At 39.3% G+C, this 16072-nt stretch overlaps 1 protein-coding gene across 7 annotated transcripts in view; it reads left to right on the top strand.

The window, feature by feature from the left end:
- The window catches only part of FAP (pro-glucagon), an 80567-nt gene that overhangs the window by 29503 nt on the left and 34992 nt on the right, over positions 1–16072 (top strand). For all 7 annotated transcript variants that reach the window (XR_012664361.1, XR_012664363.1, XR_007359228.2 and 4 more), the window contains exons 12-20: positions 1613–1657; positions 3268–3372; positions 3456–3526; positions 4330–4383; positions 5507–5631; positions 8288–8335; positions 10438–10536; positions 11192–11261; positions 12407–12601. Coding sequence is in view for 4 of the 7 variants with exons in the window: in XM_075117880.1 (XP_074973981.1) it covers positions 1613–1657; positions 3268–3372; positions 3456–3526; positions 4330–4383; positions 5507–5631; positions 8288–8335; positions 10438–10536; positions 11192–11261; positions 12407–12601 (812 nt within the window). In the remaining 3 variants the exon portion in view is untranslated. The remainder of the gene's footprint in view (positions 1–1612; positions 1658–3267; positions 3373–3455; positions 3527–4329; positions 4384–5506; positions 5632–8287; positions 8336–10437; positions 10537–11191; positions 11262–12406; positions 12602–16072) is intronic.

The raw sequence follows: 16072 nt of genomic DNA, 5'->3' as shown, positions 1-16072 counted from the left end.
GAGGTGCTGAATGCGCTCAACTTCCACTAAAGTCAGTGGGAGTTAAGGGTGCATAGCACCTTGCAGGATTGACAAGAGGAGGAAAAGGCACAATTCTGAATGTTAATGAGACGCTACATTAAGAATAAGAAATGCAAAATGTTTTCTTCTGAGAGCTAATTTTGGTGTGCACATTTCACAGGGCTCCAGACTGTGAAGAAATGTTCCATTAAATGAACAGTTTAAATAAAAACCTAATTTATAAAATTTAAAAACTTATAAATCTATTGCATGCAGAATTGTTAGCATTAACCAGTAAATAATTTAGTTTCATCTAACAATCAGGATATTACAGTCTGCAATGAAAAAGTCATTTGAAACTATTGGAAATGCATTAGAAACTTTCCAAGTCAAACACAAATCAAAGCCTTAAAATGTAAAAGGATCATTAGAGCTGGTAAAAGAACTGATTTGAATACATTCTAAGTCTGTACAAGCCATTTTTTAAAGGTCAACAATAAAAATATTATAAGGGCCTAAATCCTGAAAATCCTTAGTGGTATGAGGAGTTCCAGATGCCCAGATTAAAGTGACCGGTGATTTTCAGTGTCTAAATTCTACATGTTAATCCTTAATTCTACTTCTTGTGTACCCAATTGAAACACCTTAGAGCGGTATGATTTTTAGAGAAGTTGAGCACCTGTTCTGTCAAAATCCAGTCACATTATGGTATCTCAGTCCCAAACATTGAGGTGCCCCAAATCACTACTCACTTTTGAAAAATTCAGCCGTTGATTCTATAAATATGAATTATGTTAAAAGAGGAGTATATTTTAATTGATTTTAGTGGGACTATTCACACTAGTTAGAGTCCCCAGAATCTCTCTGCAGAGTAGTGAAGAGTTTTCTCTCCAGATTGCTGAGAGTTCGAATGCCATGGAGAAAGCGGATCAGATTCTGATCTCAGTTATGTTGCTGTGAAGCTAGAGTTACTCCACTGAATTAAATGGAATAACTCTGGATTTACAAAGGTGTAAATAAATGAATCCAGAATATGATCCTATGCATTTAGCCTCTGCCAGAGGAGAAAAGGAGAAAGAATTCCCCATTGCTCATCAGTGCCCCATTGTGCTTGGGTATAAAAGGCTCTTACAACTGTGTGATCTGTGCTACAGTATATAAAGTCTATGGGACAAGTTCAGGTGTAAATTTGAAAATGAACATAAAATACAGGCTCCATTCCTCAGCTGATGTAAATCAGCATCACTCCGTTGAAGTCAGTGGAACTATGCCAAATTACCATAGTTGGGATATAACCCACATTTTTAACATTAATAGTCCTGAAAGGATTGATTTTTTAATGAAAAATTAACTGAGATAAAACAGCCATTAATTCTAGTTTTTATTGATATGTTATGGAAGATTGTTAATATAGTCCTGATACCTTTGTCAGATATCCTTCTAGGTTTCCTGGAACTTATTTCAGGAGTGATTTGAATTTAGCCCTAAAATCCTTCTACAGTGTCATTTTGCAGTTGCATATTTATTTGAAGAACTTTCCTCTCTGTGAATAAATTGTGCTCTTCTCTTTCCTACACATCCTAAAGGTTTTGCCCTTCATTTTGTTTTTCAGAATCGGCAGCATATAGAAGAGAGTCAGACAGGATGGGCTGGTGGAGTAGGGTTTTTGTTGTTTTTTACTGTGATTTAATGAAAAGCTACAGTCATTTACTTATCTTCACAATAATGTTGGAAATATGAATAAGCTGGTATCATACTGTGTCATGCAATATATATACAGTACTACACCTGATGCATTTTAAGGCTGGGATTTTCAATGTGCCTAAGGGAGGTAGGTGCCCACCTCCCATTGACTTTGCAAATCTCAGTCTTAATGACTATGGGCTATACTGAAGTTATAGAAATCACATCCACATAAGTGAGAAGGAACTAAGTGCACAGTACCAGGAGTGGCTGCGAGAGCATTCTGCTGGCAGAGGACATAGATAAAGAAAGTTCCTCTGGCATCACTGGGCAGCTCCTATTCCTCCAGACATGTCTATAATAAATACATTTCTGAAATGTAAACAGTGTTTTCAGAGCACAGTTTTAATGCGAAGTGCTGCTCTTCTTCACCGAGGGAGAAGCCTTTGAAGCCAGAGACCAGTAACCTGTGGGTAGTTGATACTTGCTTTCAACTGCCAATACACCAATATAAATATGTATGTCCAATAGCTCTCACAACATTCAGATATCTATCTATCTATCTATCTCCTCCATATATGTCTATTACTCCTCAAGCATGACAAGATCAATTACCAAGATTCAATCAAGCAGTGTCTGGGTCTTCTTACAGTGGTCTTAATTGAAAACTTCAATTTTCAGTGTACACAGTCCTATTATTTGAAATAAATACAATGCATCTACAGGGATAAAACACTTTATTTGATCCCCTTTTCCTTATCTTCACTTTTGGATTAATGATGATGGATTGCTATAAAAACTAATAGAAACTGCGCAAAATAATTTTGCTTTATTCTCTATGGGGGATTTCATGGTTTGGATGATTAATAATGGAATACAGAACAATTTAGCTCTGGGTCACAAGTTCAAATACAGCTCAGGTCTGCAGTGTTGGAAAGTCATAAGACCTAATGAGTGTCTGATGGCAAATGTGAAATGGGTTGATGGCTTCAGACCATCTTCTGTGGGACCATTTTCTCTTATTTAAAAAATAAAAATCACAGTTGGCACTAACTGGCTCCCTTGTTGACTGTCTCAACAAAGACCAACGTTTGAGCAGGAATAGAGATTGAACTATCTTTATTCCCCAACAGGACTGAAGCATATTGGTGGGGCAGAGTGGAGAAGCTTGGACAGCCTCGGCCCTGTGCTGTACCTGCTTTGTGTACAAACAGAAAACTTTAGTCACCAGGATTTTTAGTCCCGGCACCTTTCACAAATACAAATTTTATTCAAAAACTTTTATTTTTAAAAATCACCAACTCTGACTATAATTAAAAAATTAAATTAAAAAATTGATCAAACCAAACACACACACACACATACACAAAATAATCCCACCTGCATGAAACAGAAAGCGTGTGTACATGTTGGCAGGCATTGTGACCAGTTACCAGTTAAGAAGTTTGACAGAATGTATACTGTGACAAAAGGGAAGACCAGTTAAAGCACTCTCTGGTTGCTTTAATGTACATATTGTAAACTGTGTATATTATAAACTGCTCAAAAAGCCTGGTTGTTTTTGTTTATGTTCCTTTGTTTCAGTTCTTCGTTTCAACACCATATTTTACTTCAGACACCTCTTCATACTACAAAATTTTTAGTGACAAGGCTGGTTATAAACATATTCATTACATCAATGGCTCAGTGGTATGTCAAACAAAGAATTATCCTCAGTAAATTCCTATATTGTAGGTTCCTGAAATAACCTTACTATATATGTTGTTTTATAGGAAAATGCAATATCAATTACAAATGGACAATGGGAGGCGATATACATTTTCAAAGTAACGGATGATGCAATGTAAGTATTCTACAGAGCAGAGCCTGTTGTTTATGTGCTATTTGCTGTCCGTAAGAATGTACTACAAATTATACTGATTTTTGCAGGGTTCCATTAGTCTCATTGGACCATGATATTCAAAGGGGCAGGTGCCTGGGACCTGTGTGCAGTTTTACTAGAATTACCACAGCTGTGTACACAAATCAGGTATTTGGGCATGCGCATGGCTATAGTTAGCTATGGTGGAAATACCCAGTCTGTGACCACTGCTGTAGTACATTTTGTGTACAAATATGCACATTTTTGCACACATGGGCTTCTGAAAGACCTTTTGAAAATCAAAATCCACCATCTTTTTCTAATAATTTTTAGGCCTCTTCAGCAAAGAACTAAAGCATCTTCTTAACTTGAAGCATGTGAGTAAACTCATCACCATTCAGCAGGACTTCAGTTCTTAGGGCTGAGCAAATGCTCTGCTGAATCTGAGTCATACTCAACAGTTGTGCTTAGTCCTCTGTTGTACAGATGGGTCTATACATTACTGCTAGTTGATCAGCTAACACCTGGGAAGTAGGATGAAGCAATTAAATTTCATCGTTCACTTGCCATCTTCTCAGGATTTGAACAAAGGTTTCGAGGGATGAGAAGCTAGGGTACTTCACCCACTGTTCCATCTTGATACCCCCCCCAAAAAAAAAATCCAAATCCAAATTCAAGTTTAGTTAATATAACTTTTCAAGCAGGCTTCTGATTTAGGATGCCCAATCCTAATTCACAGCTTATGATTTCATGGACTACTTAATAACAAGCAAATTAATTTATAGATTCTATTCGAGCAATGAATTTGAAGGCTATCCAGGGAGAAGGAATATATACAAGTAAGTTCATATCAAATGTTTATTAATATTGATTAAATTAATATCAGATGGATCTAGGTTTATATCATATAAAAGAGAATTCTACACAGTCAGAAACAGTTTCAAAATTTTAAGAGTAAATATCAAGAAGTTCTTACCTAAAATTTGAATTGGGCTGTTGCACTGCATATGCAGGTATCTTGTAATGAATAGACAATATGTATTACCATATTTAAAGTGATCATGCATTTTGGAGGGGCACACAACATTGGGATACATTTTCAAAATGTGACTCCCATTTGTGTATATATCACTTCCAGGTACATTTTGATACTATCATGTGTATATATATGCGTAAATCACCTGAACACATATGTGATACTGCTAAAAATGCATATGCAAGTGTTTTTAAATGCAATTTGTACACACAAACAAATGGAAGAGGAAGCAGGGTCTAGTGGATAGGCACTGGACTTGGACTCAGGAGACCAGCTTCAATTCCTTGCTTAGCCACAGACTTCCTGTCTGACCTTGGGAAAGTCTATCCCACCTATCCCAGTGGTGGGAAACCTGTGGCCCACAGGCCGCACATGGCCCGTCAGGGTAATCGGCTGGCAGACCGTGAGACAGTTTGTTTGCACTGACCATCCGCAGGCACGGCCGCCCGCAGCTCCCAGTGGCCGCGGTTCGCCGTTCCCGGCCAATGGGAGCTGCGACCACTGACCTATCCTGTGTTTCCCATCTGTAAAAGGAAGATAGTACTTCCCTACCTCTGAGATGCTGTGAAAGTTAAATCCATTAATAATAAACATGAGGCACTCAGATTCTATGGTGATGAGGGCCATATAAGTACCTGAATATCTAAATAGACAGGCCACATTGAAGACTTTGAAAATACAATCCCAGAAATACTAAGCATACATCTGAAAATTGGCACTGGGGAGGGGGGAGAGGAATATTGTCTGAATCATACAACTATTGTTTAAAAATATTGAAAAACTGTAAACCATTGATTAGAAAGTGAAATTTAAATGTGACTTGACTTTACAATATAGATGTTTTGGAGCAGGTGGGGCAGCATTATGTGGAAAATGTACTTCAAAGCAATATTATATTGTATTATTTTGTTTTCATTTCCTCCTAGAATTAGCATTGGAAGCAATCCTCTAAGGAAACAATGCATTACTTGTAATCTAAGGAAAGAAAGGTGCCAGTATTATACAGCGAGATTCAGTGAAAATGCTAAGTATTATGCCCTAGTCTGTTATGGTATGTATAGTAGGTGACCAAACAAATTCTAAATTGTATTTTCAAGGAAATATGAGATAGATAATGATATTTATTCCAGGCAATATTCATTCAGTTGACAGAAGAAGTTTTAAACTGAAAAATATTCATTGCCAAAAACTGCAAGAAAAATGTTCTCAGTTGCTGAAAACCAAAATATTTTTGATTTTGGCGATTTCAGTTTTTTGACAAAAACCTAAAAAAAATTGACTAAAACAAATTTGTGAAAATATTTCCCAGGAAAAAAAACCTTTCCTGACCAACTTCAGCCAAAATCACACTCTACCCAGTGACTAGTAAGGCAGGATCCAGGAACCCCTTTCTGTTTCATTATTTGAGTTCCAGCTAATCTGTACCTTGATTCTAACATAGAAGGCCAAATCCAGCTGTGACATAAGCAGATGCAACTCCCACTGAAGTCAGTAGGACTTGAGCCTGCTTAAACTAGAGCTGAATTTGACCCCAAAAGTGCTGACAGTTTTCTAAGCGATGTAGTTTTTTACATATAAATATACAAATATAAACTTTCTGAAAATAAATGCAGCAAGACACAGAGATAAATATGAAACCTTTGAAATTGCTCTCAAGGCAGAAGTGGGTCAAATCTTGGTCCTACTGAAATCAATAGAGATTTTGCCATGACCTCAGTGGGCCAGGTTTTCACCCATTATCAGGGCACTGTAAATAATGGACAGTATATAATATAAAAATTCAAAGGCAAAAAACTATACATTTCATCCTCCACAATCCTGTATGTAGTGTAGCATCTTTTGTTACCATCTTTCAGAATTTGAACTGAATGTTCAGCTGTACAAATAATAAAAACCCCAGCTACCAGAGCAAATGTAACAGAATGATAACACCTCTCAATCATCCTTGCCAAGAATATTTGATATTGTCATCACCACATGAAATCCACTCACCTTAGCAAATGTAATGTGACGTGTTCTCAGAAGCCCATTTCACATTGTTAATTTTGAGTTCACCTTATGTAACGGAACCTTAGCTATTAGCTGGATGGGACTTTGTCTACAGGAAAGAAATGCTCTTTGAGGGGTTTAAAAGTTACCTTCCTCCCTCGAGCTTCGTTGTTTGGTAATGGCCAAGAACCCATTTCCTAAGCAGTGCTTTTGACATAATGTGTGTGGCAGTGACTCGTGTGTTACGCAGTAGGAACCCCAGAATTATGCAACATTGCCTTCCCCCTCATGTCTGTATTCCTCACAGCTCCCAGCCCAGTACAGTACAATTAATAGAGAAACCTTTGTAGTTTTATATTTTGCTGCTAAATTGAATTTAAATTTCCCACAATTTTTCATTGTGCCACAGATTTTTCTATTAAAAATACCTCACAGCATTGTAGATGATATCAAGATATGCTGGAGATGTAGACAGATTGGTGGGGGACATTGGGGCTTATGGTACCAAGACTGGGCGGGAAGTTAGTCTGATTAACAATCAGTCATTAATTCATTATGTTGCTCATGGAGCATAGAGTGCACGCTTCAGATCACCCATTTCCACAGAACCCAGTCTTCTGTCATTGTTGCGGCCTGCTCTATATTAAGACCGAGGCAGGTGAGGTTGGAAGCCACGACATCCCTCCAGCATGTATGAGGCTGCCCATGAGGTCTTCTCCATCCAACTTTTGTTGGATCAAATGCATAAAACTGGTGGGCTGCTATGGACTGTGGCATACAGAGCTGATGCCCAAGCCACCTGAGCTGGCATTGAGTCACTTGGGAAGACACTGGAGGCTGGTTGGTACGAAGCTTGACATCCTCGTTTGTATCATGAGTATCTTGGCTCCATTGTTAGGGAAAGAAGCTTGAATCCACAAAGCTACGGGTGTTATGCTCTTTGAAAGCTTCTGTGGTATCATTGCCATGCATCAACTTGGACTACGATGCGTATCTATCAAGCAGTAGTGGCTTCTGTCTTTTTGCACGGATCTGAAACCTGGGTCGCTACTGAGATGCAAATGCTCCAGCTGGACACTTTTGACATGAAACAGCAACGACATATTGGGCATATGGTGACTTCCTCACATTTGGTTAACAATTATGACAATTTAATTGACATTCTTAGGCTTCTGAGTTGACATATTATTGAGATGGCTTGGGATAGTTCACACCTTTTCTTAGAGCATTGTTTCAGACTGTCTGCAGACTCAGGCAGAGAGCACTATATGGAAGTTCAGTTCACTTTTTGAAAATATTCTGTGCAACCATAAGATGTATTTATTTTTAAATGAAAGTTTGGATTCTGAAGCATAACTATGCAGCAATTTTCAAAAAGAGGGCAACTATACAGTCATTTGATGTGACTGTATAATTACACTATGCCTGGGCCTTGGTAACAGCTATTATTACACTTGTTAGTAAGACATTTTCAAAGAGAGTGTTTACTGTTTTGTGGTGTAGGTGCAGGGGGATGGACTAGAAGACCTCTTGAGGTCCCTTCCAGTCCTACATTTCTATGATTCTATAAAAAGGAAGTTATACGCAAACATCCAGTCAAGAAAATTCAAGTGATCTGACAGATCTTATCATTGATATTTTAATAGTAACTCTACTCTTCAAACCAAGTTATGTTTCAAAGAATATGAATCTTTTTTCTCTTTTAATTCTCATTACAGGTCCGGGCATTCCTATTTCCATTCTTTTTGACAGCAGCAATGATAGAGGTACTGCAAATATTCTGCATATTTCTGTGCGTAGTTTTTATCCTGAATAGTTACTAAATAAATCCCATAAGTCACTATTTAGACTTGCACTAAAGATGCTTTTAACTGTCTTTGAGGGACAGATTCAATACCCAGATTCTTTATTACATTGTGAAATTTGGATGTACTGTATTTTTGTTGTTGAATCCAGCCCTGAATTTTACATTGCTACAAACAGTGGGTATGCTGAGCATTAGTAACTCCCCATGAGCCAAATCCTGAGCTCAGTACACAGTTTCTACTCAACCCTTACTGATGCACACTGCCATTGACCTTAGGGTGACCAGATGTCCCAATTTTATAGGAACAGTCCTGATTTTTGGGTCTTTTTCTTATATAGGCTCCTATTACGCCCCTACCCCCAGCCCGTCCCAATTTTTCACATTTGCTGTCTGGTCACCCTAATTGACATTTTTCCTGAGTAAGGGTTGACTAGAAATTTTGCGAGGAATCCAAAAGAAATGTTTGGAGCTGGAAAAGGTTCCATTCCCATCATGTGTGCTTTTGTTCTCTAGCTATATTCTTCCAACTCCTCCTTCTGCAAAATCTATGCATGAATTGCCACTTTTATCTCACATTAAGGGTCCATTCTAATTTCCCCAGCAACGAGCACAATCTGTATGAAACGGTGCCCAAAGTGTTGAATTATCAGTATGGCACTCTGGCATCTCCTTGTGCCTAGGAAACAAATGTTTAATTTAATGGACTTTTACCTTTGCCTTCACTGTGCCTTGCTCAGCCATGCTGCTTCACTGCAGAAAGAACCCATTCAAGCTGCCTTCTTTTGTCTTTGTAAGGGTAATTATGTAGCCTCTTGTTTTAGTCATCTTTGTGCCACTGGCTAATTGCTTTCTTGTTAGGTGACCGTGACAGTGTTTGTCTTGGACTAGGCTGCAATTGCATAAGAGGGGCAGCGAGTTCATTTTCACTGTGGTTGGCAGATATTAATTCAAATGGGAGTTGTGCAGCTAAATTCACATACACCAGACTGGAAGGTTACCTTGGACTGTCTAAAGCAACGGGAAAACTTCAAAAGATCTGGAGCTCCAGTTTGGTTTGGTTCCAACATCAGGATGGTTTTTCAGCCTTTATCTAAGCTATCCAAAATTCCTGGATCTGCAAAACTGGCCTGGACATTTCACAATAACTGACTTTCTTGAAAGAAGTCTGGTATTTCCTGTTCCTGGTCAGCCTGTATTCTTCTGGTATTACTGCAGTCACAGAACCAGGAAGTGTTTTTCAAAAATGTAAAATGATGACAAAAATTTTAACAGAAGTTGTTTAAAAAATCACGTAAGGTTCTGTTTCAGTTTGAGGGTGAAGATTCAGGTCGCAGACCCTCATTAGGTACAACATTCTATGCCCATCCCTAGTCATAGGAAAGAATTTTGATACTCAAAGTAACTTTCAGTGGACTCCTTATGTGTCAATACTACAATCTGTGCTGGATATTAATTATATAGAAAATATAACTTTTTAAATTTACATGTCAATGTTTGGTGCTTGATCATCTTGTAAAGTTTTTCAGTAAATAAACATGGTTATACTGAGATTTGATTAGAAATTAGTCTGCAAGTTACAATTCAATGAAGTTACAGCAGAGGACAAGATTAAAGAATTAATTCAGACGCAAAGAAGCACATTGTATCTTGCTAATATGAGGCAGGTTAGATAGGAGTGTGCAGTAATCCATTATTCAGAACAATGGATGTAACTAGAGTCAACATTTGGAGAAGCATTTTGCAGACTGGAGTATATTCTCCAGTTCTCCTATTCCTAAAAGGTAGGAAGTCTGAGGTGTGAGTGGACAAGAAGAGAAGAAATAATAGTCACACAAGATCAATTACTTTGTATCCCATACAGAATATGTCAATGTTTCAGTTTATATGTAAATACAACTTCAAGTGTTTGATTTTCCAATGTATGACCTCATTACCATATTTGTAAGAATTTTCCATAGATTTCTTTTCCAGTTGAGCCACAAACAAAACAAGGGAGTCTCAATTAACAGAGAGGAGTTGAAAAGCAAATTGATTGCTAATATGGAAACTTCTTTTACCTAGAGATTAAAGTCTTGGAAGACAATTTGGAATTAGAGTCTGCGATGGAAAACATCAAAATGCCTAAGATAGACATTAATAAACTTGAAGTGGATGGAATTAGTAAGAATTACTATTACACTATTTACTTTTTCTATAATTTTTACACTTATTCTATTGTAGGAAGCATGCTCCAGCAGTTATTAGAACAAGGGATTTGGAATTAGGCTTCCTGGATTGTATTTCTGGTTCTGCCATGGATTCACTATTTGACTTTGAGAAACTTAATATCACTATGCCTCAGTTTGCCTGCCAGTGAAACATATACTATACATCCCTACCACACAGAGATGATGCTGTTAAGAGACTTCATTCATTAATATATGTAAATTAATTAATTTACAAATATTTAATTGTAAATTAATTTTTCTCTCACATGAGAAATTGGTATAGAATGTTTCCTATACTCATATAGCTCACCAGTGAGATAGTATTTGTCATTTTTTTCTAGATACCTGCAGAAATTAGGCCCTAATATTATTGTATGACGCTTAATTAAAAAAACAAAACAAACCCAAAAAGCCCCAACACTTTATTTCTTCAAGATTGTTTTTAAACAGTTAAATAGGAAAAATGACTTAAATCAATTTGTGACTCACAATTCATGAATCCTGTGTCTCATTGCTTACTCATTTCCATATGCTACTCCAATAAATAATGGTTCATACATAGAAGAATCATCTCAAACATTGATATATTTGTAATATATTTTTTTTAGCTTTGTGGTACAAGATGCTTCTACCTCCGCAGTTTGATAGATCCAAGAAGTATCCTCTGCTTATTCAGGTGTATGTAAGATTTTCTTTTCTTTTTCCACATAATCCGCTTTATCAGAAGGGGTATTAGTTCTGACATGTCACGTTTAGTGCAGGATAAGTGCATTAGTGTATATAACAAGCAAAGCACACCAGTTCTTTGATTTTAGGCTACATTTCTGAAATAGAATCCTGATCCTATTGAAATCAATAAGAGTTTTGTTGTTGATTTCATTGAGACTAAGATTAGTCCTTCAGAAGGAGAATAGGAATTTGCAGAATATCGTTCAGAGTCAATTCCATTGCTACTTCCATGTACCATGAGACTGCCTAAGATAGCACATTATAGTTCCACTGTTGTTAACACTGGAAAGTATGATATGAGTCTATCGGAAGTGGCTAAGAAAAAGAATGTAAACATTGTGGGCTAAATTACCCCCAGCTTTTATTCAAGTGTATAAGGACTAAAGCCCTTTCTGTTGTCTTGCTCAGCTTAGTAAGGTGTGCTCAGACTATGATGCCAGGTATCAGGGAGAAAGAAGGGACTGCTCACTTGATATTCACCTTAGAAAGCAAGTTGGCACAAAGGGGAAAGGAGACCTTGCCTCTTCCCCACTCACTGCTGGTCAGATTATCAGTCCAGATGCAGAGGGGTGTGGGATCAACTGTATCCCAACAAGGGGTGAGGTAATTCACTCTGCCAAAACAAGGCAGAGAGGGGAGGAAGTGTGACTTTGAATCATAATATCTTCTCAGAGTTCCTCTTGGGACAGTGCAACCCTTGGCCATTCTGGGCCAAATCGAATGGACCAACCTAATCCTACAAAAACTGAAATGGATTACAGCTGGCAAAGTCCCACACCTATATCAGTAAAGGTCTGACTGTTTCTGCCTACTGAATACCATGAGCCTGTTCTGCCTTATAGGAGAAGATATGAAGGGAAAATATGAGACATATGTATAACTACAGTCACTTCCAGAAATTTCCCCTCTCCAGAATTAAGATTCTGTTAGGCTGCCCACCAGGGGCTATGCACTCAAGAAGTTTCTTTTATATTAAATAAAATCTGGGGTTTGAGCTTTAATTATTCCATTATTCATGTCCTGTATTTAATAAATGCGTTGTTTAAAATCATCCACCAAATCTAAATCTGAGATTCTGCGAATATTTCCTTTAGGTATGGAGGACCTTGCAGTCAGAATGTAAAGCACACATTTGGGATTAGCTGGATAACCTATCTTGCAAGCAGAGAGGAAATTATTGTTGCTCTCGTGGATGGCAGAGGGACAGCTTTTCAAGGTGACAAGATGCTACATGCAGTATATCGAAAACTCGGAGTATATGAAATTGAGGACCAAATCTCAGCAGCGAAGTGAGTATTACAGTAGGATTCAATAGAATCCCTTCCACGTGTTAAGCAACACTGAAGCAGTAGTCCAAGAGACAGATTAGTAGATGCATTTCAAGTCCTTTTGAGCACCACTTGGCTGGTAACTGCTAAGAATGAAAATCTATATTGGGGCCCCTCACTGCCTCCACTAGGCAAGACAAGAGATGGGACTCATGGAGAGCAAAATTTAGAGGTACATGGTACCCATGTGGTGTCCCCTGAACCCATCACTTGATATACATGATCACTGTAAAGGGTGCACTTAATCCTGCTACTTCAATTCTTTAAGAGCAATAATGTGCATGTCCATAATGCCTTCAATCCTAGGATCTGAAAGAACTTGCCCATGGTCAGACGTGAAGTCTGTGGTACAGCTGTACCCACATTTCTAGACTATCAGAGAGCATGTTCAGTCACAAGACCCATCTTCCTTGCCATTCCAAGGTAGCAAGAAATGACAAGAGTGCCTGGGGCCAACAGGTGCCGACAGCAATCTCTTGCAATTCCTCCCACCCATGCTGCTCTGCATCAAAGTTATCCAGACTGCAAGTGCTCCAAACAGATATATCCCTCCTGAATGGAGCCTCTGGACAGAAAGAGGGACTGAGGTTCTCATGAAAGAAGCCTCAGCTTGGGATTTCAGAGTCACAAGATGCAACAGCACCACCAGAGCAGGTGTTTAGAACGGGAGGAGGGTTAGTGTGCAGCCCCAGGGGATCTGTGTTGTAGGGGAGAGGGATTAATTTTGTCTTGGGGAAAGTGCCCCAAAGGGGCTGATTGGCATCTAAGTAGACTTTTTTGGTGCCATGGAGGCTGGTCGGGGGAATGGGTGCCCCTCCCAAATGATGGACCTGGCCGTGAATAGCAGAGCCAGGAATAGAATCCAGGAGCCCTGACACCCATGCCCCTGCTCTATGTGCTTGAGAGCACTGCCTCTCTCTAAGTACCCTTATCTCTTCCTTCCTGTTTCTGCTTAGTGATCTCTACATTTCCTTCTTAGCTATTATTGCATTAAGTATCGTGTTGTTATTATCCTTTTCATTGAAGACTGAAGCAGACTACCTGTTTTATCATTTCAGGCTTCTAAGTGTCATCTGTTATTTGCTTTTCTTTCCTGAAACATTGCAGCAGCACAATCACTCACTTTATGAGATCATCAAAGTTATAAATTACTTGTTATTGCTCTAAAGTGACACTCCGACATGAAAGGGGTCAAAATCGACCTGTCAGAGACACAGTGAGGCTAAGGTGCTTCTGCAGCTGCGGTCTGGTCTGACAGCCTGTAAAGGAATGGCTGAAATTACCACAGACTTTCCATGCAAACTTTTCCCAATTCACTGCCAGTCTCTACACCCATTTTACATTGTGTGTGTAGGATGGCTTCTGCTTCATTTTGCTAGTCTGTCCCAAGATTATGGGGCAGATTTACCAGCCAGGGCCATGCACCCAGGTGGGGGACTCCCCCTAGGGAGGGAGGTGCTTTAAGAGTAGGAGCCCAGCTGGCGAAGGCTGCAACAGAACTGTGCTGAATTAGTGCACCCTCTGGAAGCTCACATCCCATGTCCCTCCCAGTCAATACCTCCTAACCTGGGGGTGGTTCTGGCCACTTGTGTGGGCTTCCTTGCACAGGAAAGTTTGCAGCTGCTGGTAGAGACCCTGGGGTGAATCTGGCCCTATTTGGTGCATTTGTCACTATGCTTCCTCTAAATTTGGATGTGAAGATGGCTGAGAGAAAGAAAAGTGAGATTATACTGCTGAAAGGGACAGGGGAGTTGCCCTTGGCCTACTAGTTTTAATCTTTCTTGCGTCTTTTCCCTTCTCCTGCCTCTTCTTCCCTGTTTTACCCTATTGTATGCTGTGCTCTGCACTGATAATTCACCCACGTTTACACAACTTTTTTTCTAAGTGCCTTCTTTGGGAAGATGTCCCTGTGCACAAACCCTCCTTCTCTCTCTAGTATGTTTCTTTCAGCAGACTGCATCATTGCAATGGGATGCAGAGACAGGAAACCCAATGCCAGTGATCTGGTTTTCCCTTCAAGCTGCTTGATGATCAAACTCAGGAGAAAGGCATAGCCCTTTCCTCTTCTCTGAGCTTTTTCACATGCATCTGCAGGGAGCCTTGGGAAAAGTTTTCCTTGTTGTTTTTTATTACAGTGCCGTGAGCATGCATGACACTTTACAGACAAATAAAAGGGCAGGGTAGTTTAAAATCTCAGGGCTTGATCCTGTAAGGCACCTCCGGAGAGGTACAGAGCACCACTGGAAGTTGAGTATGTTGAGCACCTTGCCAGATCAGGCCCTGATGTTAGTGACAACACAGCAAAGGCTGGCATTAAAAAAAGAGTGAATGGAATAATGGGAGAAGGGGAGTAAGAATAATGAAAGATCAGGAGATATATTTTACTGGTGTGTATGCATCTTATTAGCTCCTTTTAAATATATATAGAGAGAAATTTAAATTGGGGACACAGTCAGGAATGAAGGCCAAAGGGGGTATCAATGATTTCTGACAAGTATCAGGGGGTAGCTGTGTTAGTCTGTATCCACAAAAACAACAAGGAGTCTGGTGGCACCTTAAAGACTAACAGATTTATTTGAGCATAAGTTTTCATGGGTAAAAACCCCACTTCTTCAGATGCATGGAGTGAAAAGTACAGATGCAGACATGAATATACTGACACATAAAGAGAAGGGAGTGCCTCACTAGTGGAGAACCAGTGTTGACAGGGTTCCTGTGGGTCACCAGCAACTACACACCACACCACAGAAACACTAACCCAGGAGCCAGTCCCTGCAGCAAACCTCGTTGCCTACTCTATCCCCATATCTACTCTAGCAACACCATCAGAGGACCCAACCACATCAGCCACACCATCAGAGGCACATTCACCTGCACGTCTACTAATGTTATTTATGCCATCATGTGCCAGCAATGCCCCTCTGCCATGTACATTGGCCAAACCAGACAGTCCCGACGTAAAAGAATAAATGGACATAAATCGGACATCAGGAATGGGAACATACAAAAGCCAGTCAGAGAACACTTCAATCTTCCTGGACATTCTATAACAGATTTGAAAGTAGCTATACTTGAACAAAAAAACTTCAGAAACAGACTTCAAAGAGAAACAGCAGAACTAAAATTCATTTGCAAATTTAACACCATTAATATGGGCCTGAATAGGGACTGGGAGTGGCTGGCTCATTACAAAAGCAGCTTTGCCTCTCCTGGAATTGACACCTCCTCATCTATTATTGGGAGTGGACTACATCCACCCTGATCGAATTGGCCCGGTCAACACTGGCTCCCCACTTGTGAGGTAACTCCCTTCTCTTCATGTGTCAGTATATTCATGTCTGCATCTATAATTTTCACTCCATGCATCTGAAGAAGTGGGGTTTTTACCCGCTAAAGTTTATGCTCAAATACACTCAGAAATCATTAACAGGT

Source organism: Caretta caretta, chromosome 11 (genome assembly GCF_965140235.1).
Source record: "Caretta caretta isolate rCarCar2 chromosome 11, rCarCar1.hap1, whole genome shotgun sequence".
Taxonomy (NCBI): domain Eukaryota; kingdom Metazoa; phylum Chordata; order Testudines; family Cheloniidae; genus Caretta; species Caretta caretta.
This window is presented reverse-complemented; position numbering and strand designations above follow the sequence as displayed.